Raw genomic sequence first — 23976 nt, 5'->3', positions numbered from 1 at the left:
GCTCATCGTATGCTCCAACGAGCAGGGATTAGAAATATAACTACAAGTACCAAAGGATCATTTAACAACGGTACCATCAAATAATTGATAACTCAAGATTGGGTCTAGCGGGGATGTCCCCTGTAACACTAAACTGTAAATTATTAGGTAGCTCTTGGCCTAACATCCACTCTGAACTACTTCCGTCGGGTTCTTTTCTGATAAACCCTCAGAACAACGCGCAGCTATCTTTCCCATATAATTCACACTGCTTACAACAACTGTATAACTGTCAACTAAATTCTATGGACTCAAGTGGGGAAGTCACGGGACCTGAACCGCAGATCGAAGGCCAAGGTTTTTTGACAGCATTGACATCATCGCGATAATGCGATTCCACGCGTGATCCTAAGAACATTCTATCTTAGCTCTCAGTATTTTTGTCCTCTTATCCAATATCCATTATCTTTACTACATTCCAAGTCTCTCGAAGCTCATCCGAAGCTCACCACACCTCCTCCAAATCGGGTAATATTGCGATCTACCGTTTAACGGGGACGAAGCGGACCACTAGGGATGAATCCTCAACCATCTCCACCGCGACCAGCTTGAAATTTCACCTCGACCCTTTCGACCCCTGTATCCTGCAGCTCTCAAGCGTTATCCAGGCCCTGGAATAGCCCGCGCCTCGCTCCTCTGATACCCGTGCATGGCCAGGCCACATGAACCATGCAGAATGGATATCCTCTGCACCAGACCCCCACGGACGATCGTGCTGCACGACCGTCCGCATGGGAACGCTTCTGCAGCCTTTTTCACATGAGACCCCCGGAAGACGACGAACCTCAATCTTGGTGGATCGCGTCGACTGCCATTCCGCTAGTAGCGGCAGCGGCCGGACCGCTAGCTAATGTCATGTCGATTGTTGCTCTGGTCATGCCGTGGAGAAGTCGGATCATTTCGAACAATGACGGGCCGGCTGGAAACATAATGCAAGCCGGTTACCCTGACCCTCACTGGTAAAGATCTTCGGCTGAAGAAGTCCGGTGGCCATTGCTGACTGTGATAGGATCACTGCGATGAACGCCGTTTCGCTATTTTGCGGTGTGGTTGGCAATGTGTTTTTGCTGTTTAACTTTACTACCACCATTCGATACATCATAGCGTTGCCGGTGACTATCGTTTTGTGGTTTCTTGCCACAGGAATAGTGAGTGAATAATCCTTCATACTTTTCATCTTGATCTAATTCCTATTTTCTAGTTGGGTGGCCTTACGGCATCACTATCCATATACAGCCCGCCTATTGCGCCAGACCATATCTACTCACAAGGTTACTGGAGTGCTGTCATCGCGGCGAGTCTTTACTTCATTCTCGCTTTTCTTTTGATGATTAACATGCTCGGGTACTTTTTGGGGAGATACCCACAGCATTTCTCTTTGACAGATGATCAACGAACTCTCATCTTACAAATGACAGCCTTCGTGGTCTGGCTGCTTATCGGCGCTGCCATTTTCCAAAAGGTGCTGGGGATCTCATTTGCAGATGCACTATACTTCAGCGACATCACAGTCTTGACTTTGGGGTTCGGTGATGTGGTTCCGACGACATCTGTAGGCCGAGGCCTGGTCTGGCCTTATGCCGTGATTGGAATCATTCAGCTGGGTTTGGTAGTCGGAAGTATCCACCGATTCGCGAAAGAAGTTCACTATGACAACGTCGTCCTAAAACACATCGAACAAAAGCGACAGTCCACGTATGAGCGAACAATTACATGCCAGGAGCTCGACGAAGCCCGCGAAGAAGCGCAGGCGCAAGGAAAAGAGCCCGCTTTTCCGCCGGTAACCCACCGTCGCCACCATCCACATCAGCCCATTCGGAACACCATCCACGCCTTGGCCAATAATCGTCGACCTAAACTTCTTGTGATGAGAGAAGAAAAGGACCGATTTGATGCCATGCGAGCCATTCAGTATGAGACTTTGCGGTTCCGCCGTTGGAATGATCTGGTCATTAGCATTATTGCATTTGGTATTGTGTGGAGTTGCGGAGCTGTCGTATTCTGGCAACTGGAAAACGACATGGATTATTTCGAGAGCTTATACTTTTGTTTCTGCTCTCTGATCACCATCGGCTATGGCGACTTCACACCCAAGTCGAATGCAGGACGGCCTTTCTTCATAGTGTGGTCTCTCATTGCCATCCCAACAATGACAATGCTCATATCGCAAATGACCGACACGGTTGTTGCCGGCGTCAAGCATTCTACCGAGCGGTTCGCCGACTTCTTCGTCCTGCCTCAGTCAGAATCATACCGTACATTTCTCGCTCGTTTCCCGTGTATTTTGCGGATGCTGCAAAGACGGGAGGAGAAACAGCGGGTGAAGCTCGGGTTCCCAATTGGCGCCCAAGTAGGAGATGTCACCGCACCAGAAGACGGGCCATCATCAGCCCAAGATCCAGAGAAAATAACACCGCCCGCACCTCGCAGACGATCAACGGAAGAGCGTCCGACCAGAACGATCGAAGAACTGGCCCGTGAAACGAACCCATCGCCGTTTGAACTTGCAGAACAGCTCGCTTTTGCCATCCGTCGCACCACACAGGATGTGCGCGAAGGTAAACGAAAGCGCTACAAGTACGAAGAATGGGTTGAATTTACCCGTCTGATCCAATTCACCGACCCAAGATCACGACCATCGTCTTCTGGAGCTAGAAGGCACCATATTGGAGACGGTAGTATTTCAGTGGAGACGGATGAATTCGGAGTTCTGAACTGGGACTGGATCGGAGAGAGTAGCCCCATGTTAGCGCGTTTGACTGAGCCGGAGTGGATCTTGGATCGACTCTGTGAGAGTTTAATTCGCTACGTGTCTACTCAAGAACAGGCTCGGGCTACGATGCGGGGTCAGGTTGATGACCAGTCTGAGGAGCCGACGCTGAAGAAAGAGAGAGATCTCGGTATTGATCAGACCTGAACATATTGGATGCATCTAGGATTGCTAGTGCCCAGGTGGCACTTTTACTCTCTTATATACCCATTGTGCATTATATATATTTTGCCCTCGAATGCATACAAGCGACCTTTAGTTTGGAATGAATCCATATGTTTCTTGAAATGTTTTGTGAAATTGAATTTGTTTCGTCCATCATCTCTCTTCCCACGACAGAAGATGGCCAATCTTCATCTATTTCCTAGCACCTCCTATAATTTTCAGTATATCACTGATGCCTAGCCAGATGGCTTAGTTTCATAGTCAAATCTCCGTGATCTCGACATGCTTGCTTATGGCATTGAGGGGCGGTGCACCAGCTCCACTTTCCTCGTGTCAGCCTAGCGCCAAAAGCTCCCCAGAGCCGCCTCTTCTTAGACTATTCCAACTCCTGCAAGTAGCGCGCCATCTCTCCCACCATTTGAAAAGGAAGCACAAGCAAAATGACATCGAAAGTCCCCGAATTCATCCTCCTGTGTCAAGACGCAGCCTTCATAACAGCCTTTAACGAAGCCCTGAGTCACCTCTGGCCGGGGTACAATCCGGACAATATCAAAATCACCACACTCAACGAGCGCCTAAACAGCCTTCCGCCGTCAACAAAATTCGACCTGATCGTCTCCCCAGCGAACTCTTACGGGCGTCTAGATGGCGCGTTTGACCACGCTATCTCGAGAACATTCAGCCCGCCCAAGGATTACCATGCTCTTACTCGTGCGGCGCAGCTAGTTCTCTACGACAGATGGCGAGGCTTTGCACCGCCTGGTACATGCACCTTAGTTGAGTTCCCAGAGGAACTGAAGGCAAACGACTTGGGCTGTAAATGGGTAGCGCTGTGTCCGACGATGCGGGAGCCGGAGGATGTTAACTGGGATCGCGAGGTTGTGTATGAGTGTATCTGGAGTCTACTGTGCCAACTCGAAGGTCATAACCGAGGGTCCTCTGAGCCGATTGAAACGGTTCTCATGGCGCCGTTGGCGGCTGGTATTGGGAAAGTGAGTAAGGAGCGCTGGGCGGCTCAGACTGTCACGGCGATGAGGCATTTTATTGAAGCGGTTGAGAGACCTGATATTTGGAGTTCGTTGCAGTGGGATACCATTGAGAAGATTTGTGATGATGTATCGGCGACCTGGAAGGAGAAATAAAGTATTGATAGTGACTAGGTAGTTTGTTCGAGAAAGATTTTTCGTGGCCATTCAATGATAACTTTTGATTTTGATAATTACATCGACCCTCGTTTCTAGACAAAATTTCATTTGCACTCGTGAGCCGTATGAGTGTCATTTGGTCAAATAAAAGTAGAAATTGCCTGCTGAACCAAACCCTTTACTCTCCATGATACCAGCCACCATGTTCGATCGCACGGCTCGGTAGTATACCAAAACTGGCCGATTATCATAGACTAAAGCAGCAGAGACTACACCATGGTATCTGATCTCATATAACTGTAAGATGTTTATTAGAAAGGGTGGTATGAAACATGGGGGTCATGTAGAGACAGACTTACAGACGCGCTTCCCCAATCTCCAAACCGTATCCTCTCTCCGTTTTCCGCAACAATCAAAGGCGCAACATCTTCTGTAGCTTCAAATGTATTGCCGAACCAGTTAAGCTCCTCAAGTTCCCTCTCAAACGGATGGCCCGTAGTCAAGGCATGGCCATCCCATTCACCGAACAGTTGTTGTGGAGTGATAGGCTTGAGCTCTCGGAAGACCTCGTCGATATTGGCCGGACTTAGAACGCCAGGCCTTTGTGTCAGGACGGCGAACTTCTTGGCTGGACTAGATGGCAAATGATTGAAGTTGAATGGGATGATAGGAAATTGGATGGTCATACTGGATTCGAAGAGACGTGTGTTACACGAGGCCATAGGGTGTTATCCGAGGTGAAACGGTTTGTCCGTAGCTTCAAATTGAGCTTCGCGAGTAATTATGAGCACACTATTTGGAGATTATCTCCTATAGCCCTTATAGAAGTGAAGAGCCGTCCAGGCAAACATTGCGTCTCTGCCATGGGCTAACCCTATATTTATACACAATCCATAACCTGCGGATGTAACAGCTCATCCCTATAGATCTACTTCCCCGAAACTCCGAATTTGCCTCAAATTCCATGACAGGATAAAAAAAAAAGCCATATTCATTCTAGTCCAATCCTCCATGGGGAATGATCATCCTCTTAGAAATGCCACGATGCTTGCACCGCGCTAATTGCGCATACTTTGAAAATCCTTCGTGCCCCACTGAATCCTGCAGACATTTAGTATCATTCCATAAATAGGGATATTTATCTAATGAACGGTCCTAACTCAGAACGATGCGTCTTTCAGGCTTGCAACATTCCAGTGCCGGTCCGCCCCGTTCAACCGCTGCGGTTTCTCGCGTCGTCTATTATGGATAGCTGTGTGGCCAAGATTTGCGGTGGATATCTCGCTTGTCTTTCCTGTTTCTGTGAGGAATTTGGGTCATCTTCCAAATGATGTTGGATATGCGTTCTTTTACCGTTTTGCCTGATTAAAGCCAAAACATTTGAACCAATGTACGCGATTATAATGTCATCTACTGAGACATGCACATCTAAACTCTCAGTATTAGTGCAGCCACTGCTTGAACCAATACACAGCCGCATTCTTCGCGAATCCATGATAAAAGATCTTCAACCCGATGCTAGGAGAGGTATCCTCGCTCATACTGAGGAAGCGGATGGACCCTATGAAGATCATCTATTCACTTGTTTCATTACTTCGCCTGTCGGCAGGTCTTTCCGCATGTCAAACTCAAGCTTGAGCTGCTCCAAGTTCTTCGTGATGCCTTCAAAGCCCACCGTTCTTTCCTTCTTTCCTTCTTTCCTTCTTTCTTTCTAGGTTCCTAGATTTCTGGACACTCGAAGCCTCCACCAGAACATCTCTGCATAAAACATAAATCCAAGAGACATCATGGAGATCTGGACGTGGCCAAGAACCTGACTGAGGGAGGACAAGTGACTGGCACCAGGCCCTTCATGCCCTATGATGGTCCTATTGGCACATTCAAAACAGCTACCTCTCAGAGCTAAAGGGATCAATCCTAAAGAGTGCCTTAGCCATGCTGGTGTATTGGTTTTTGCGTAGGGTGTCTACTCTAACGCTTCAACCATAACACCCATCAGGGCATCCGGCATCCCGGAAGTGAACTTGGACGGAAGCGTCACTGAGCGATTTAATCACAGCCGCCGAGTTCCATTGCCACTGCACGCTTGTTGACTACGAGTCCAATGAAGGGAAATGGCCGAATAGGGACCCAACATGAAAGCTTTGTGGCGAACCTCACCTCTGCTTGCCAGGTTTACCACGGATCCAGAGCTGGGCCACCCAACCATCAATCAAAACAGTACGTCTAGCCGATTGCCCCCAGACCAGTTTCGAGAAAAAGAAGGAATCAGTGGCACCCCCAAAACTCACAACAATGGCAAGTGCGGAGAAGCGACCACAGTGGTGGTAAATGTTGTCGTCACCATGGAATCATCGCCGCCACCCTCCCAGCTCATAAATGTAGACATTGTGCACATGTCCCTTCGTATGTTTTCGATCAACTTGATTATTAACAATCATATTGACACACAGTTAATCTTGGTATGTCTTCACTTTGCATCCTTCTGCCCCCCTGAGAAGCATGAGAGAAGACGGTGAGCTATCTGGGGCGATGGGAGTTCATGCTAATCATAGCAGACCAAGCTATTCAATATGGCACCTACTTCCAAGGCAGATACCTCGCGCTTTCCCCAGAGCCAGGACCCTAAGTCAGCCCGAGCCCAGGCCCAGCAGACCTCGAGTCAAAAGTCTGAAGAAGACAGCTGGTCGCCCAACCAGACCTTGTCCACACATATGGACGCCACCGGCCATCCGGTGCCCGACCCCGTCACCGACACCAAGAGCAAGAAGTCGAAGGAGTTTGACGACGACGCTGACGTGTTCGAGGCTATGACGGCGGACTTTGACTAGGGCCAGTTGGAAAGAACCAGGATGTTCCCAGATTGTGTAAAAAAAATAATAAATCCAATCCAATGAATTATATGAAGTGGATCATATCCGGCCTAACGTATCCATTGATAGATTTAGATCGAGAACAAGTCAAGTTAGTGCACTTTATACAGTTAGTGCTAAGGCTGGCATTGCCCTGGCAACGGCCAACACACCACGATACTCCTAGCTCCCATGTTGCGACCAAAGCACTATCTCTCCAATACGAATAAACGCCTTCTTTTCTATTGTATTTGTTTCAATCCATCTTTTTGCATTGCATTGCATTGCACGAAATGCTCGCGTGGTGAAAGTCGCGCTCGAGTCTGTTTACATCCAGCAATTCCCCGCGGGGACGAACCATTGAACCGCCCAACTTGAAACTTGAACTTCAAGGAAGCAACGCGCAACAGTACCAAACCCCTCCCTATTCACTCGTTACCCTTTTCTTTGACTCAACAACTGTAATCACATCCTCCCCTCCTCTCTTTCCCTGTATTTCACCGATCCAGTGCATGTACAATCATCTTGTTCATCGACGTCGCGAGGCTGTCAACGCTTGTGTGCAGCTATTGAGAGACCATAGCAGGGAAATGGCGCTGGACTCGCGCTTCTTTCGACACATCGGCCAGGACATCGGGCCTGGCTCGATCTCTTCCATGACCTCCTCCGACTCCTCCGCCATTACCGGCATTACCTCCCCCAGTGTGGTCTCGACCTCCGCCTCCGCCGCCTCCTTCATCTCTACAGCATCCAGTCCATCGCTTCGCGCTCGCGAGAGCGTGTCAGTACTATTGCGTCAAGATGGAGCCGCGAGCCCCTCACCCGGCGGCAATGTGCGCGTCGTGGTGCGCGTTCGCAAGTTTCTCCCCAGAGGTACGTGTAGAGGGAGTTACGCAAAGCGTATCGATCCGTTCTGCATCTAACGCTCTGTCATAGAGATCGATCGCAAGGCAGAGTGTCTCATCGAGATGGACCCACACACTCAAATGACGCAGCTGAAAGCACCGAAGCGCAGTCCTGGCGATCTGGGGAAACCGAAGTCACAAGCCCGTGGCAAAGTACTCGACGACAAGTCCTTCACATTCGATAACTCATTCTGGTCACACGACGACGAAGATGACCATTACGCCCACCAGGAGGATGTCTACAACTGTCTGGGTGAGGAGTTCCTCGACCACAACTTCGAAGGATACCATACCTGTATCTTCGCCTACGGACAGACTGGTTCTGGTAAGAGTTACACTATGATGGGCACACCTGAACAGCCGGGCTTGATTCCGCGTACCTGCGAAGATCTCTTCCAGCGCATCGAGACCTCACCTTCTCCCGATATCAGCTACAACGTCCGAGTATCATATTTCGAGGTATACAACGAGCATGTGCGCGATCTCTTGGTGCCACGAACGGATCCTCCGCACTACCTGCGTATTCGCGAGTCTCCATCAGAAGGTCCTTACGTCAAAGACCTGACGGAGGTTACTGCGAGGAACTATACAGAGCTCATGAAGTTCATGCGGAAGGGTGATGTTTCGCGAACTACGGCCAGCACTAAGATGAACGATACATCGTCTCGATCTCACGCCGTTTTTACAATTACTTTGAAACAGATACATCACGATCTTTCTACAGACGAAACAACGGAGCGCACTGCTCGCATTCGGTTGGTCGACCTTGCAGGTTCGGAACGCGCCAAATCCACTGAAGCAACAGGTGCTCGGCTCCGCGAAGGTTCGAATATCAACAAGTCGCTCACTACCCTTGGTCGAGTGATTGCGGCGTTGGCAGACCCAAAGAAGACGCGCGGGGGAAGAAAAGGCAAAGAGATGGTTCCGTACCGCGACTCGATTCTTACGTGGCTTTTGAAAGACAGTCTTGGTGGAAACTCGAAGACTGCGATGATTGCATGCATTTCACCGGCGGACTACGAAGAAACTCTCTCAACACTACGATATGCAGACCAGGCCAAGCACATCCGAACCCGTGCTCGCGTCAACCAAGATCACGTCTCTGCAGCTGAACGTGATGCGCAAATAGCTGAAATGGCGGAGACTATTCGCACCTTGCAACTCAGCGTCAGTCAGGCGACTGTGCACCAGCGCGCAAGTGAGGCGCAGGACGAGAAGTTGGACGAGTACCAGCAGAAGGTCGAAAAGATGCAGCGGCTGATGGAGGAGACTAAAATGGTCAGCGAGTGCAAGATCCGTCAACTCCAGACCGAGAATGAGGCTCTGCGTATGCACTTGAAGCTCGCTCTGGAGAGTCTCAAGAACCCCATACCGGCAATTCCGATTGAAAAGCGACAACCAAGTCTGACTTCATTAGCGGCAGAGAGCCTGCCCCCTCCAGAGGATGATCAAGGTGACCGCGCGGGCACCCCCGATGATCCTTCTGATTCCGAAGCCGAAGTTTGGGAGGATGATGAAACAATCACGTCCGATGACGACGAGGACGATGAGGTACACCATCTGATGCAAGCTCGCATGCAAGATCTCCTCGGCGATCTTAGTATGTTCAAACGTAAGCTTGCAACAGACCACGAACGATTCCGACCTAATGAACAACCGAAAACACGGAAACGTCGTGCTCTTGGGGCTATACCTGGCAATATTCGCTAGTCCTTTACCTTTATTAATCTTCGTTTGTGTGATAATTGGCGTATAGACTCGGTGTTGGCGGCGATCTTTCTTTCAGCTCTTTGTTTGGGCTGAAGCCTCCCTTTCGGGCAGAAGTCTAGAATCGGCTGTGCTTGGATCATCCCTGTCTCTTCTTTTTTGTCTATCTCCATGGTAGCGTGATAACCCCCTTGCGATGAATTATGAGAAACTTTATGAGTTCATGTTTCAAAGACGACTGTCGTTGTCTGTTCCCTTCTAGTATCTGCCTCCATGAGGAAATTTATGTTCGTTTAGTAAGAATGGACAGAGATAGGTTCCAGAGGTGAGCTATTTCAAGACAGTACATAGTTGGACCCCTTTTTTTTTTTTGTTTTCAGCCCAAGATTCACTCGGTTTACGATGACACTGCACTGGCGTCGATTAGGGCTGCGGGACCTGGTGGGCCGCTTATGGCATCACTTTTTCCGTGAGTCAACTCTCCCTCCCCACCAAGGTCAAGGTCCAGCAATAAGCCCCTCGCAACCCGAGATTGAGTCATACACAATGACCGACCCAGTTGACTTGGCGCCAGCTTCTTCGGCCGCCGCGCCTGCCTCGACCCCATCCCAGCCTACGGCGACTCCTTCGCAACCCCTCCCGATCCGCGACTCCAAGTCCGCAACGGACCCCGCACAGCAAGACAAGAAACCAAAGGGCAAGCCTGCTGCGCCTGCTACTGCCTCTGGTGATGCTGTTGCTGCTGGTGGAGAGAAAGTCCTCACTCCGGCGGAATTGAAGAAGAAGGCCAAGGAGGAGAAGGCTGCTCGCCGCGCCAAAGAAAAACTTGAAAGGGAGAGCGGAGCTGGTGCTGCTGGCGGTTCGGCTCCTGGAGGTGCTCAAGGTCGTCCTCCGGTGACACCGAAGAAGGACGCCGCTGGAGGCGCATCCCAGAAGGGACAGAAGGCTCCTCCGCCGCGCCGAGGATCAGGACCCGGAATCGTTTCTCACACTCCTGTCGTTGAGCAAAAGAAAAAGAAGGATGACAAGAAGGTCGCTGTTTTCGGGCACTTGTATGGACAGCAACGGAGGACTACTATTGCTGGCGCTGCCAAGGAAGTTCACCCTGCAGTCCTGGCGTTGGGCTTGCAGTTGAGGGATTACGTTGTCTGCGGCAGCAGCGCGCGTTGCGTTGCGACTCTGCTTGCTTTCAAGCGGGTGAGTTTTGTGCTTCCTCGATGTTTTGCCTCGTGGCGCATGCTAACTGAGAATCTTTCAGGTCATTGAATCCTACGATACTCCCCCAAACAACTCTTTGTCGCGCCACTTGACCACCGTCCTCTCCCACCAAATCACCTATCTCTCCACATGCCGCCCACTCTCCATCAGCCAGGGTAACGCCATTCGTCAGTTGAAGCTGACCATCTCCTCTATCGACCCCTCCACCCCCGAAGCTTCCGCAAAAACGACCCTCTGCGAATTCATTGATGGATACATCCGGGAGAAAATTACTGTTGCCGACCAGGTCATTGCCGCAAGTGCCGCGCAAAAGATTCAGGATGGCGACGTGATCGTGACTTTCGCCGGCAGCTCCATCGTCAAGCAGACCCTCCTGCTGGCACACAGTGAAGGAAAGCGTTTCCGCGTATCGATCATCGACTCACGCCCGCTCTTTGAGGGCAAGAACCTTGCTCGTGCGCTCGCCAATGCCGGACTTGACGTGCAGTATTCACTCATGCATGGCGTCAGCCATGCCATTAAGGATGCGACAAAGGTCTTCCTCGGCGCACACGCCATGACCAGTAATGGCCGATTGTACTCGCGTGTTGGAACCGCCCTGGTCGCCATGTCTGCCAAAGAGCGCGCAGGCGGCGTTGAAGTTCCCGTCATTGTATGCTGCGAGACAGTCAAGTTCACCGACCGCGTTGCCCTTGATAGTATCGTCGTCAACGAAATCGCCGACGCCGATGAGTTGGTCTCTAACCAGCTTCCACAGCAAGTTACCGGCCTGGCTGACCCAGGTGCACACACTCCTGCGCCTGTCGACCCCAAGAAGGGTGGCAAGGCTGCCCCCAAAGAACCTACACCCGCGCCATCTGCCTCTTCTCGTGCCTCATCTACCTCGCCTCTCACTGAATGGAAGGACACCTCCAACCTGCAACTGTTGAACATCATGTACGATGTCACCCCTGCCGAGTATGTCGACATGGTCGTCACAGAAATGGGCAGCTTGCCACCGAGTGCTGTGCCTATCGTGCATCGGATGAGTACAAACATGTGAGATACGAATTATTTGTTCTTTTTTTAGCATACTGCAAAAGTTGGGGATTCCTTGTCTTCTTGATATCAAGGTTCTTTGTCATATTTTATGGGTGTACTCTTCCATTGGAGATGTTTTTTCTCTAGATTTCCTTAAGACCTACATTTGGTTTATTTCCTGGGATGCATTTGATAGGTAACCGCGAGATGGTAGCCAGGAAGGTGATGAAAAAGATTAAACTTATACTTCCTCCATCATTTTATGCACTTGCATAAAAGCACGGTTACATTTCCAGCTTTGCTTTGTTTAACATTGACACGGTACAATATTTTCCCATTTCGGATTAGTGTTTAATCTGTTCGAGGCAATTCGCGTTCATAAATCGTGCGACATCTACAGCTAGCAAGAGGCAAAGCTAGCTTGGTATGGATTACACGGATGCAATTACTGCTGAAAATATAGCTGTGCAAGATATGAGTCGCTCGATATGGTTCAAGGTTCCTATCTCGTGAATACCTACCGTAGCAAGCCTATGTAAGGTGAGGCTCAGTAAATAGTGTGTTCACTATTTCAGTCTGATTACATAACCAATCACAGAACAACACATCCAACCAGTCAGTAGTATGCGCGAGCTTCAAGATTAGCTTCATCTCGACTCCAATCCAATACAACCCGGGGTTTACAATTTTCAACTCACCTAAACACTTCTACCTCAAGCTCCAAGGGGATCCAACTCCCCCACATCCAAAATGGTACACTCTTCAACCTTACCACTTCTCCCATTCCAAAACAACCCCACTGACACGCCCCAAGAGCAAAGACTCCTCCGCAACGCATTTACATATGCACCAACCCCGCCTAGCAGATTTCTTCGAAGAATTCACCCGCCCTCACACATCAACCGCCGCAGCAAGCAACCCTCAAGCCCTAAACCAACCAACTCAAGGCCCAAACGCCGTAACCTACGGCTCGTCCTCGCCCGCCTCAATCCCATCTTTCCTCCCCATTGAAGACATCTACGTCGCCCCACAGCACCAGCCTCCGAACCCGGAAGACGAGGACGACGTCGTACCGGACCAGCATGCTGCATTTGGAATTACGCGCGCGATGGACCGACGACGGGTTGCTATTTGGAGTGATCTCGGTCTTGAGGCGCTTGTAAATGGGCAAGGACATGGTGGGAGTTCCATGGCTGCGGCGGGGCCTAGTGTTGGCGCTGGGTCGGGGCCTGGGGCTACGCTTAGAGAGAGTGCCGGGGGTGCGGCTTCGGCGACGGCGCCGGCTGTTAGGGTTAGGAGTGCTGGGAGGAAGATGGGTGGGAGGAGGGTGGTTTGTTTGCGATGAGATCTGTTATCCTGAGGTTCCAGGTGGCATTGGGGGTTGAATATGGAGTTTGTATTACTGCATTGTTTGGCGTTGGGTATGGGAATGATATCCACTAGGTTGCTACTGTTCCGCACGATTATATGCTTTTTTTCTTCATTGATTCATTTCGTTGGTGCCTTTCGAGAATTATCGAATCCTGTCTGGGCAGGTCCCTCCGGTTTCACCTTTAATGTGCCTCTAACGCCGAGCAAGTAAATGCGATATGATTATACATGGTGTTGTTAACTAGATCCTGTTGATGTCCACTCGGGCTCGCTCGTAGAGCTTGTGGTCGAGCTGCTTCTGCTCGCGCTCGTCGTCTGTGATGCTTCGCTGGTGGATTGCCATCTGGGCGTAGGTGCCTGCGGCACGGCGCTTGGACAGAGTACCGGGGTTGATGACGAGGACACTGTCGACGACCTAAAAATAGAAAATTCAATCAGTATCACTAATAACAAGACAATCAGACAGAAGAGAGAGGCTCAGCTTACCTTGACAAAAGGTGGAAGCATACTAGGCACGATCAGCACGTCGGGTCGCACATTCCACCACTCGCCCAGCTTCATATAAGGCAAGTCCAGCATGGCTCCCGTCGCTAGGCCACCCTCAGACCCGGGCTTAGGGAGATTGGCGCGTGCCGTGGGAGGGAAAAGGGGGAAGAAGTGACGCTGCTCGACGAGATATTTCGGCAGTCGGCTGAGCAAGTTGCCCTCGGCGGGCCTACCGTGAAGAACCTCCTCACGGCGGAGTTCGGAAAGCACATCATGAGAACACATGCCGAAAACAGCCTCGTTGAAGGACAATGTCACGGGATTGGAGACCATGCGGACTTGTTTCGGGAGGCCAAGCTCCTTCTTGGGAAGTTGCTCTTGAGGCCATGACACGTGCCGACTCAAAGCATCACGCACTGACGGCAACATCACAATGGTGATACTGGGAACTGCTGCCGCAAGGCGAGCTAGAGGCGCGGAGATACAGTGACGGAAGACTGTCGTAAGTGTCGCAGTGTCCGGGTCGAGACCCTTGATATCTGGCAAGTCAAAATCTCCAGATGCAAGCAGGGGATGCTCGATATCCAGGAACGGACCCAACAGAACAAGGCTATCGGCATAATTGTCTGCGGCTTTCTGGCACAGTTCTTGCAGAGGCTCAAATTCCAAGTTATCATCTGCTGTGAACGGACCTGCTGCCACCATGACGTTGAGGGGAGGGTTGGCATCTCCATTGTTGAGACGTTCGTTAATGTTATCGAGAGCCACCGCCGTAGATGCAGCAGGAGGCAAGAGAGGAATAGGCAGGATCTCTTTCACGGTGAAGTAATCCCCAGAGGGATTGATTCCTCGGAGAGCGACAATTTGGCCGGGGAAGAAATTCAAGCCCGGAACAGAGTCGACTTTTAGAGGCACTCGTCTTCCAGCACCTGTACGGCGCGACGTCTCGAGAACAAGAGAAGCTGGGTTAAGCTTTCCCTCCAGGGAATCAGAAGCAATTCGTCCAATGGCAATGATTTCGCTTGTGCTTTGTGTGGCCGCGCTGCCAAAAGTGAGTTCATTCGAGTCGTAGTGCTTCTGAAATATCGCAGCAAATTCATCGATTCGATCGTCCAAGATTTCTGAAGTCTCCGACAGTCGCATTCCCATGGGCTTATAGCCGAACTTCTTAAGATCCGTATTGGCCGTGGGCTTGATGCGCGCTTCGGAAAAGGGTGCCATCGGGGTCTCTGACAGCGACAATTGAGAATTGAGCGATTCGAGTGTTTGACCCCGATTTTGGCGCTCAGAAAATGAAACAGATCTATTATCCATGTCAGCATTCATAATTCATCCCAGACAGGCAAATGTATCACATACTGTGTGCCGCCAGGAGTGCCGCCACCATTTGCCATAAAAGCAGGACCCTTCGCCATGGGTGATCCATTCTGCTCAATTCGGCCCAGCTTCGGTGCGACAGGCGAGGAGAAGTTGTTCTTGCGTTTGACGGAGCCAGTAACACTGTGCAGGGACCGGCCATTCGCGGCATTGGGGGTCAAGTCATCCAACCTGGGAAACAAGCACAATCAGTCTAATCATTTGTGGCCATCTGAAGTTACTCTCTGTTCTTACATTCCGAACATATCAGTGCCCGCTGCAGCACGCGGGGTTGCGGTGACGGCGTTCCTCTTCTCATTTTGTCGGCCAGGCTTGCCTCGGGTCTCGCGCTCGAGAGCTTCTTGCACGTCTTGCTTGAAGCCGCGCACAGTTTCCATGCTCAACTTCACCTCATCACCCATCTTGATACTGTAGGACTCCCATTTGTAGAAGAGCTCCTCCGCGGTGATCGAGTGGATTCGGAGGATAGATTGTAGTTCGGCAAGGACATCTTTGGGCAGACCCTCCGGGAAGGTTGCGGCAAATAGCTCATTGAGCTCCGCCGTGGCGTCCATTGTGGTGGTGGAGTGAACAGTCAATTGCCAATTGTCGAGTTGAGAACAGTGAACTCCGCAAAGACGCGACCCAGACGCGTGGGTGGGACGTGTTAGATGACTCAGCGCCTAGAAAAGTAATATCGAATTCCCGAGTTGGAAGGCGGGTCTTCGCCGATCGTCGATTGACTGATTTCTCCTTTTGTACCCCGTGCATCAGGCATTCTCTTACATCATGACCGCCAATGACTCTGTCCAAGAGGCTGCTGCGATGCCTTCGACCGTCAATGGCGAGGTGTTGAAGCCGGAGGCTGTCCCTACCTCTACTTCGAAGCAAAATGACCAGGACTACCCAACCTCCGCCGTCGACGGTCTTATCCAGAAGCCATTTCCTAGGCCGCTCGAGAGCGCCAAGCCCACGAAGCCCGCAGAGCTCACTGCGGACCAACAAACCAAATACGAGGCCGTCCTCAAGACCGCCTCGTCATGGACCACCATCCCCAACACGTCCGAGCGCAATGCCCCCACAGACCCGATCACCACTGATGAACGCATGTGGTTAACTCGCGAGTGTCTTCTCCGCTACCTCCGCGCATCCAAGTGGAATGTCGCCCAGGCCGAACAGCGCCTTCAGAGCACCCTGACTTGGCGTCGGGAATACGGTATGGAGAAATTGACACCGGACCACATCTCAATTGAGAACGAGACTGGAAAGCAGGTCATCTTGGGCTTTGACATTCAAGGCCGCCCATGCCTTTACTTGATCCCCTCAAACCAGAACACCGAGAAGAGCGAGCGCCAAATTCAACATCTCGTCTTCATGCTTGAGCGGGTCATTGATCTTATGGGCCCTGACCAGGAGACGCTGGCGCTCCTCGTCGACTTCAGCTCGACCAAGTCTGGCCAGAGTGCGTCCATTGGACAAGCAAAGGAGACCTTGAACATTTTGCAAAACCACTACCCGGAGCGATTGGGCCGTGCTCTTGTGCTTAATGGTAAGTGAATCGTGACAGCGGTTGACAAACCTCTCTAACATTTTTCTGCTCATAGTTCCTTGGCTCATTTCGGGCTTCTTTAAGTTGATCACACCCTTCATTGATCCTCAGACTCGTGAAAAATTGAAGTTCAATGAGGATCTGTGCCAACATGTCCCGCCCACCCAGCTCATGAAGTCTGTGGGTGGTGATGTTGAGTTCCGCTACGAGCATTCTATCTACTGGCCAGCACTGAACAAGTTGGCCGAAGATCGACGCAACTTGATCCGCGAGCGCTGGATTCAAGGCGGCAAGCAGATCGGCGAGTTCGAGAACTACCTCAAGGGCGAGGACATCCCGAGCGTGTCCCAAACCCAGGGATCTGCCACTGAGCAGGCGTAAATCAAAAGCATTGCTTGGTTCCCTTTTTCGGCAACTTTAATATTCCCACTGTCATTTTCTAGCATTTTCGGCTCATATATACACCACCCTTGCTCGCATGAACCACCTACTGGGTAGAATTTGGTCGATTCACATACCACTATCTTTGCAATTTTGTTAATAGAATTTCATTGGCATACGCAGATTTTCCCCCGATAGAATACAAAGATCCTGCGATATCCCAACATTCCACTCTACATTCCATTTCCATAGTGATGAAGTAGGTTCTCGTTTGCTTTCGCAACTCACGTGATATTCAGCGCCATGATGCGCCAACAAGTGTCGAACAACTGAGTGCGAGCATCGACGTTGCACACGCTAGTCGCGTGACATGGGAACTTAACAGGCTGTTAATAGGTAATTGAATTGATGAAAAATAGAATAATGTCAAATATGTACTTAGGGGTGATTAAGCCATCCAATCATGACTTGGCCTATTCCCGATGAGAACCTCGCCAGCCCGATCGGCCTTGCAATAATGCTCAAGAGATCTGCGCGGGATTCTGAAAGAGCGATTTGCAGCTAAAGAAATTTTTGAACCATGTAGCGTTGTTCTATCCAACTGAAATTCATTTCTCTTAAATGAGCCATATGCACTATTGCAAAGCCCATTGTCCTATCCTAACCTTCTAAATTGCTCTCGACAAAATTCGAGGAGAAGAAAGAGAGCGCGATCAAGCAAAGGTGCCGTATGCTGCGCTATGGCACCACAAGAGAGTGCAGGAGCAAATGCATCACACGTGTCGTTCTTAGTTGTGTTGCTGTCACGCCGTGACCAGAGCCTACTTCTTTGGGTCTGTCAAACGAAGGATGCCGAGTTGGTCATTCTCAAGTATGCAACTGAAGATAAGTCGGCTAAGAATTACTTGTTTGATTTCAGTTTATCACTTACACCCAATGCTCTAGTATAATCTATCTAAACTTCTTATTACTCGTTGCCTGCTATCTCGGGTCCAGCACCAGACTCCAAACTACCATGGCCATCCATACGCTTGAACGCTTTGCGAACTTCATTTTCCCATTGTGTGAAGGCGACAAGAACCCACTCCAAAATGCCTGCACAGTAAAGTGCGACACATTGGCCAACCCAAAGACCTTTGAGTCCCCAGCCATGGAAAGCAAGATAAACACCCAGTGGTAGAGCAAAACAATAGTAGCTCACCAAATTGATAGCGGCACCTATGTGCTGTCGGCCCATACCTCGAAGACTTCCACCACAGCTGCCATTCATACCATCCGCAATTTGGAATAGCGCGACAAATGGCATAATTTCTGCGGTGAGCTCAACAACCTCTGGGTCATCGTTGAAGATCTTCGCAAAGTGGTTTCTCGTGCCCATGAGAATAGCTAGCACAACAGCACCAAAGGCCACGGCAAGAATCGCAGATGAGTGCGCAGCACGTGAAGCGCCCTTGGAATTTCGTGATCCGAGCAAGTTTCCAACACGGGAAGAAGTAGCAACACCTAGGCCGAATGGGATGGTATTCATGATTTGATCGGCTGTCATGATCACGCTCTGGGATGCTAGAGAAATGGTTCCCAGGCGACCGGCCACCAAAGCCACGATCTCGAAGGCCCACCATTCAGTTCCGACATGCAAGATCCCAAGGATTGCCAGTCGAGCGAAGGCCCATAGGTTTGTGAGCGCCGCTCGAGACCAGCCACCCCAGCATTCGGAGCCGGCGACAAACTTGGCATATAGGACCAACAGGATGAAAGAGGTCCAGTAGGAGATATCGGCTGCCAGTGGGGCCCCTAGTAGCCCAAAGTCCAGTGTGTAACAGAATAGATAACACAATCCAGCATTGAGGGGTGAAGTGATGAGCAGAACATACGTTCCGGCTCGCATAATTCCTGAAAATTGAGTGATTAGCAACTGCCCATACATAGTCGCTTATGACAGTCTCTTACCTTGCGCCTGTAAGTACTTCTTCATCGTCTCAAAGTAGATATAGCCAAGTCCCCCGGGAATCAAGGCCGTCAAAAATTTAGAGCTCAAATAAGAGAGTTCGGGATCTTGGCCAAGAGCCTGGAAGATAGGGTTGGAACAAGCCCAGATGACAGCGACTGGGATATAAAAGGCTCCAAGAACCAAGAAAGCACGTTGAAGAAGGATGCCTAAATCGTGCTTATTTTCACTTCCGGTGAAGGTTGACGAGGCCAGGGTATCCATAGCCGTAGTTCCTCCCAATGCAATCATCCATCCAGTGACCAGAGCAAACATCAATGAGAAAGCGCTGACGGCCAGGTACATTGGGGACAAATGACCGACAATGATTACTGGAATAGTCTGCAAGCTCATCTGTAACATGTAGGCCATAATGACGGGCACTGAGCCCTTTAACAGCTCCCAGAATTCTGTCAGAATCCGCTTGCCCCGTGGAAGCTCCGAGGCATCCTTGTCAACCTCATCATCCCAGGGAAAATCATCCCCAATGGGCTTGGGGGTAGATTCGGGAAGGAGTCTGGTATAATCGTTTGGCGTCGATGTGTTCGAGTCAGAGCAAGTAACAGAGGAATGAGAGACATTGACTTCGCTGTTGCTCACGTTGCTACTGACATGGCTACTGACATGCATTTTCGCGACAGAGTGGAAGCAAAGAATTGAAAACCGATTTTCAGAACTCTTTCGAGAGAGCCGAGACTTATGTAGTTGTATGGAGTGTTCATGATGGGACGGTCAATGCAGTGGGGTGGATTGGATTGCTAGCGGCAATGACATTAAGAGACCCGACGTCAAAACCCGTATCAGGCTGAGCTGAAAGCTGAAAATTTCAAGGGCATTCCGTGGAGTACACGGCAGGGATCTACACCCCATCGATCTACACGGTAAAAGTACCAATTTTATGACGGCAGATCGGGTGCCGCGGTGGAACTGCCCGAATGCAAGTTCACTAGTCGCTTCGAACCCATCAACAAGCGCCTGTGATTGATTCCGACCTCGGAGCACGAGGCAACTTTTGCCTACCACCGTCAGTAGGATGTCCGAAAGATAAGGAACTGAAAAGAAAAGAGCGGTCTAGGCGCTATGAAAGGTAATTTTCGAATGATCTAAGCATTCAAGAAAACGAGGGACAATGTCTGAGAGTGGGGCGTCGCGGGGGTGGATTCTCAAGACTTTCTCCTAACCTGGAAGGCGGAGGGATTCATGACTTGTGCGGGATTGTAATTTATACACGCCGTCGTTGTGTAACTATCGGTTCGTGTGGAATGGTGAGCATGTTCCCAATCGACTTCAATCTGTCTTGTTGAGCGGCGGTCTACCAATCAACATGATATTTCTAATGTATGTACAAGCGTGTTACACAACATGCACCTGAAATCGCTAGTTAACATGGATCAACGCGTTACACCATACGAGTCAATCCATGAGCTCTTTCTTGCTTGGAAACTCCAGACTTGCTTTTCTATTCTCGCTGACAGCTCCTCATAACCGCCTGGTACCCTCTGGGATATAAGATGACCTAACAAACTTCTTAATTCGTATATTTGATCAGCACGAAGAAGCCGTTGATGCGCCATAATTCTCTTCTTGGCTTCATTGATATTACTCATATCACTCTTAAGCCCTACCACAATATCTTGATGCAAAGCCAGTGCCAAATTCGGTCTAGGTATGCGCTTGTGCAGTACTGAATATACATTGTCAGACTACTGTCATTGTGAACTGTCTAGAGGTGCCGCAAATTTCAAGCACTTGTACCATTTGGCCTCGGAAACTGTGAAGTGGCGACCTGGGGTTTCATCCAAGTGGCTCTAGCCTAAACAAAACAGGGACCTCTTAAGAAAGGAATCGTCTGAGCGCCAAACCCTGGGTTTTTGGTAATAACACTAGCTTGTGTAAATTCAATGCACGATCCAAATGTTGACTCGGGCCACAATCGCCCCCTTCGACAGATAACGACCACGTAGGTTCTCCACTAGTTGCAGTCATCACTCACTGTATCAAATTATCCAGTAAGACCTAAAAGGAAGAAGATAGCATGCCGAGGACGACAGAAAGAGAGACTGGACTAACTCAAAACGGAGTTTAACGGGAGTGGGGACCCTTGATGGGAGTTCAGATCTCGATCTCGCCCGACTTGGAGTAGAAGTTACTAAGAAATTCAAATTTCACATTGCTTGATGATTAGTGTGTGCGTTGTGATTCGTTCAGTTCTGTTTAATGTTTAGCGCGAAACATGCAGCTAGCAGACGTCACTGATAAGGGCCCTATCCTTTACACTCCGACCCCTGCATGGGGTGATTCGCTTCTATAAGCCATCGAACGGAAGTTGAAGATAAGGGATGGAATTCTGGACAAATGAATTAGATAATTATAATATTCGAGTCGAGGTCTATAACATTGTCTTTTCTTTATTTTTGTTGTTTGTCCCGACCGTCGTATTTTGAGGTGGCGTGTCGGTCAATCATGGATGAAAAGCAGATCCACAAACGCTGTCAAGGCCATAGTGCCAATAATTCAACCGATTTTATGCCGACCTCTATTGAGGATGGTCCTCAGCTTGCTGCCGATGAAACCGTCGACAAGAATGGGATCAGGCTTCATCCGCAACCTACATCCGATCCGCTGGACCCTTTGAACTGGTCAAGTCTCCAAAAACATGGAATTCTATCTATTGTCATGCTCAAGTGAGATCTATTGGATTTTCTTTCTTTTTTTTGAGGATTGGATATGAAGTGCTTACCCTGCTTGAAATCTAGATATTTCTTGTTTACGTACCTGACCACAACCACGGTCCCATCCTTCACAGAGATCCAAACTCAATATTCCATCAGCTATTCCCAAGTCAATTGGACTGTTGCTATCCCGGCGCTTGGCCTATCTGTTGGTCCTTTGATATGGACTTCGCTCAGTGACATTTACGGTCGCCGACTTATCTTCTTAATTGGTACGGTTATTGCCTTGGTCTCGACAATCGGAGCGGCAGTAGCAGACACATACGCAGGCTATATGGCTGCTCGGTTTTTCCAGGGATTTGGCGTGAGCCCTGCTTCAACTGTTGGCATGGCTGTTGGTATGTTTTTATGATCTTCGACTTTCGCACCCGGCTGATGAAGTACCAGTGAATGATCTATTCTTCGAATATGAGCGGGGACAAAAGCTGGGCTTGTGGGTGTTGGCAATTGACTCTGGACTTCTACTGGGGCCGACCTGTGAGTTCAACGAACAGTCAGCATTCGTTTTAGATTCTAATCGGTGTAACTTCTCAGTTGGTGGCTTTCTGAATCTCGTCAGCGCTGCGTGGATCAACTGGTTCAACGCCATTCTATTCGCATGTCTCTTGGTTTTGGAGGTATTATTCATGCCTGAGACCTTATATCCTCGGCAAAGGATGCTACTTCAATCCCATGTCGTGGAAGGTAAACCGCCTCTTGTAGCAGACATTGAAAAGCAAGTAGCAGATCAAAGCCCCGCACCCCAACAGCCGGTTTCAGGAGAGCTTCCCTCCGACGGGCTACCCAGGACAAAGAAACTTCCATTTATGAACTTCATGCCAGTTCCTGGAATGCGCCATCCAAAGCCCTGGGACTCGATAACTCGTTTCGTGCTTACGTTCCAATTCCCTGTAATCGTGATTGGAGTTCTCGGGTATTCATTTGTTTGGTATTGGTGGATTCTCTCCATTATCACCATGGTACCCGCAGCTTATGAGAATTACTCTCCACTCATACAAGGGTTACTTTTCTTGGGTCTATTTCTGGGGACAATTGTCTCGGAAATATGCTGCTCGGGGCGGCTTAGTGATTACATTGTGGAACGACTAGCAAAGAGGAATGGGGGTGTTCGCGTCGCAGAAATGCGATTATGGTTGGCTTATCCTGCTATTTTGGTTACTGCAGGTAAGTACTTTAACAAATCCTTCCAAGGTTGTTCCAAACTCTGACAAACAAATAGTTGGCTCAATTCTTTGGGGCGTCAGTCTCGACAAAAACTATCATTGGATCGTTGGCCAGGTTGCATTCTTCCTCTGTAAGTATAATTTCTTCTCAGAGACAAATGTTAGTTTTGACTAACCTATTTTCTAGTTGCTGCAGGAGTCCAGGTTGGCAACACGGTCATCAGCAGTTACATTGTCGATTGTTATCCGTTGCAATCGACCAGTGTAATTACTTTCTACGCCGTGTTTCTGAACTTGAGTGCCTTCATCAATCCGGTATGGTATCTTCGGCTCAAGCTTTCGAGAGTTGGATGGCATTGCTAACATTGACTTGATTGATAGTTTTTCATTGCTTCTTGGGAAGCATCGGTTGGCTGGACCTGGACTTTTACCACGCAGGCTTTGATTGTTTTTGCTGGAGGTGGCCTGGTCTTCGGGGTTTTGCATAAATTCGGTGCATCTATGAGGGCAAAGGCACCACAACCATCATGGGTCAATCCAGAGTATGATACAGGGGTTTAGTGCTTAGTACGTATATAAGCGGTACTCTCAAATCCCTGGAATGAATATAGAAATTGTAGTAAACCAGCAGCGTAGGGGTGAGCGTAGAGGGGAGGGTTTGAACGGGTTGCCCTGTCACTGATATCATTCAGTAATTGAATTCAAATGCTTCTGCGGCCGAGTGATTCGTACTAGACTGCGAGGCTCTCCAAAGTTGAGCTTCAGAAAAGAAGGAAATGAAAGTGAAAAGAAGTTAGGTCTATGAATTAAATCCGTGAGCCAAAGGATCTCCCGCAGGAGGTCTTAGACTTGGCTCTGCTGTTCTTCTCGTGAGGTCTTCTTCAGTCTTTTGAGCCTGTATCTTTCTACTAGGCCACCTGAAATCCTATTAGGAGGTGTGATCTGAATCCGAATCATTACTTCCTGTAAAGTCTTTGGTTTTTTGTTCCCTTAAGCTCACCCCTCACTAGTCTCCTCTTCTCTCTTCCTCCCTGTCTCTCCTCTTCTCGTTATTTACTTGAATCGCGTAACTTTTGCAAACTGAGACTACAAGCAGCCACCATCATATTTTGGGGAAATTCAATGATGCT

General features: G+C 49.5%; 11 protein-coding genes across 11 annotated transcripts; 8 read left to right on the top strand and 3 right to left on the bottom strand.

Annotated features, from left to right (window-relative positions):
- Positions 1 to 708: 708 nt before the first annotated feature.
- On the top strand, positions 709 to 2956 carry N7443_002258 (potassium channel family protein; the record flags this gene model as incomplete). Its single annotated transcript, XM_056882314.1, has 3 exons — positions 709 to 998; positions 1049 to 1187; positions 1241 to 2956. The coding sequence occupies 3 exons, from the start codon at positions 709 to 711 to the stop codon at positions 2954 to 2956; spliced, it is 2145 nt and encodes a 714-aa protein (XP_056744155.1).
- A 458-nt stretch (positions 2957 to 3414) lies between these two features.
- On the top strand, positions 3415 to 4116 carry N7443_002257 (uncharacterized protein; the record flags this gene model as incomplete). Its single annotated transcript, XM_056882313.1, has 1 exon — positions 3415 to 4116. One exon carries the CDS (start codon positions 3415 to 3417, stop codon positions 4114 to 4116), a length of 702 nt encoding a protein of 233 aa, XP_056744154.1.
- A 135-nt stretch (positions 4117 to 4251) lies between these two features.
- N7443_002256 (uncharacterized protein) lies at positions 4252 to 4805 on the bottom strand (the record flags this gene model as incomplete). Its single annotated transcript, XM_056882312.1, has 2 exons — positions 4252 to 4416; positions 4479 to 4805. The coding sequence occupies 2 exons, from the start codon at positions 4803 to 4805 to the stop codon at positions 4252 to 4254; spliced, it is 492 nt and encodes a 163-aa protein (XP_056744153.1).
- A 1887-nt stretch (positions 4806 to 6692) lies between these two features.
- Positions 6693 to 6950, top strand: N7443_002255 (uncharacterized protein; the record flags this gene model as incomplete). Its single annotated transcript, XM_056882311.1, has 1 exon — positions 6693 to 6950. One exon carries the CDS (start codon positions 6693 to 6695, stop codon positions 6948 to 6950), a length of 258 nt encoding a protein of 85 aa, XP_056744152.1.
- A 611-nt stretch (positions 6951 to 7561) lies between these two features.
- N7443_002254 (kinesin-3 family protein uncB) lies at positions 7562 to 9586 on the top strand (the record flags this gene model as incomplete). The annotated part of the gene is made up of 2 exons (XM_056882310.1): positions 7562 to 7844; positions 7908 to 9586. The coding sequence occupies 2 exons, from the start codon at positions 7562 to 7564 to the stop codon at positions 9584 to 9586; spliced, it is 1962 nt and encodes a 653-aa protein (XP_056744151.1).
- A 543-nt stretch (positions 9587 to 10129) lies between these two features.
- N7443_002253 (translation initiation factor eIF2B subunit delta) lies at positions 10130 to 11843 on the top strand (the record flags this gene model as incomplete). Its single annotated transcript, XM_056882309.1, has 2 exons — positions 10130 to 10780; positions 10842 to 11843. The coding sequence occupies 2 exons, from the start codon at positions 10130 to 10132 to the stop codon at positions 11841 to 11843; spliced, it is 1653 nt and encodes a 550-aa protein (XP_056744150.1).
- An 822-nt stretch (positions 11844 to 12665) lies between these two features.
- N7443_002252 (uncharacterized protein) lies at positions 12666 to 13166 on the top strand (the record flags this gene model as incomplete). Its single annotated transcript, XM_056882308.1, has 1 exon — positions 12666 to 13166. One exon carries the CDS (start codon positions 12666 to 12668, stop codon positions 13164 to 13166), a length of 501 nt encoding a protein of 166 aa, XP_056744149.1.
- Positions 13167 to 13433: 267 nt separating this feature from the next.
- N7443_002251 (DNA-directed DNA polymerase alpha subunit POL12) lies at positions 13434 to 15609 on the bottom strand (the record flags this gene model as incomplete). Its single annotated transcript, XM_056882307.1, has 4 exons — positions 13434 to 13607; positions 13679 to 14981; positions 15038 to 15226; positions 15290 to 15609. The coding sequence occupies 4 exons, from the start codon at positions 15607 to 15609 to the stop codon at positions 13434 to 13436; spliced, it is 1986 nt and encodes a 661-aa protein (XP_056744148.1).
- Positions 15610 to 15823: 214 nt separating this feature from the next.
- N7443_002250 (CRAL/TRIO domain protein) lies at positions 15824 to 16964 on the top strand (the record flags this gene model as incomplete). Its single annotated transcript, XM_056882306.1, has 2 exons — positions 15824 to 16583; positions 16639 to 16964. The coding sequence occupies 2 exons, from the start codon at positions 15824 to 15826 to the stop codon at positions 16962 to 16964; spliced, it is 1086 nt and encodes a 361-aa protein (XP_056744147.1).
- A 967-nt stretch (positions 16965 to 17931) lies between these two features.
- Positions 17932 to 19581, bottom strand: N7443_002249 (MATE family efflux transporter; the record flags this gene model as incomplete). The annotated part of the gene is made up of 2 exons (XM_056882305.1): positions 17932 to 18857; positions 18915 to 19581. 2 exons carry the CDS (start codon positions 19579 to 19581, stop codon positions 17932 to 17934), a joined length of 1593 nt encoding a protein of 530 aa, XP_056744146.1.
- A 1815-nt stretch (positions 19582 to 21396) lies between these two features.
- On the top strand, positions 21397 to 23407 carry N7443_002248 (uncharacterized protein; the record flags this gene model as incomplete). The annotated part of the gene is made up of 7 exons (XM_056882304.1): positions 21397 to 21635; positions 21708 to 22021; positions 22071 to 22160; positions 22218 to 22847; positions 22903 to 22977; positions 23034 to 23161; positions 23228 to 23407. Coding segments are annotated over 7 exons (1656 nt in total), but the record flags the coding sequence as incomplete, so codon positions are not given.
- Between the last annotated feature and the right edge of the window lie 569 nt (positions 23408 to 23976).

The sequence above is a fragment of the Penicillium atrosanguineum genome (assembly GCF_028827265.1).
Source record: "Penicillium atrosanguineum strain IBT 20685 chromosome Unknown utg000002l_segment0_segment0, whole genome shotgun sequence".
Classification (NCBI taxonomy): domain Eukaryota; kingdom Fungi; phylum Ascomycota; class Eurotiomycetes; order Eurotiales; family Aspergillaceae; genus Penicillium; species Penicillium atrosanguineum.
Note: the sequence above shows the minus strand (reverse complement) of the source record. Positions and strands in the feature narration are given on the sequence as shown.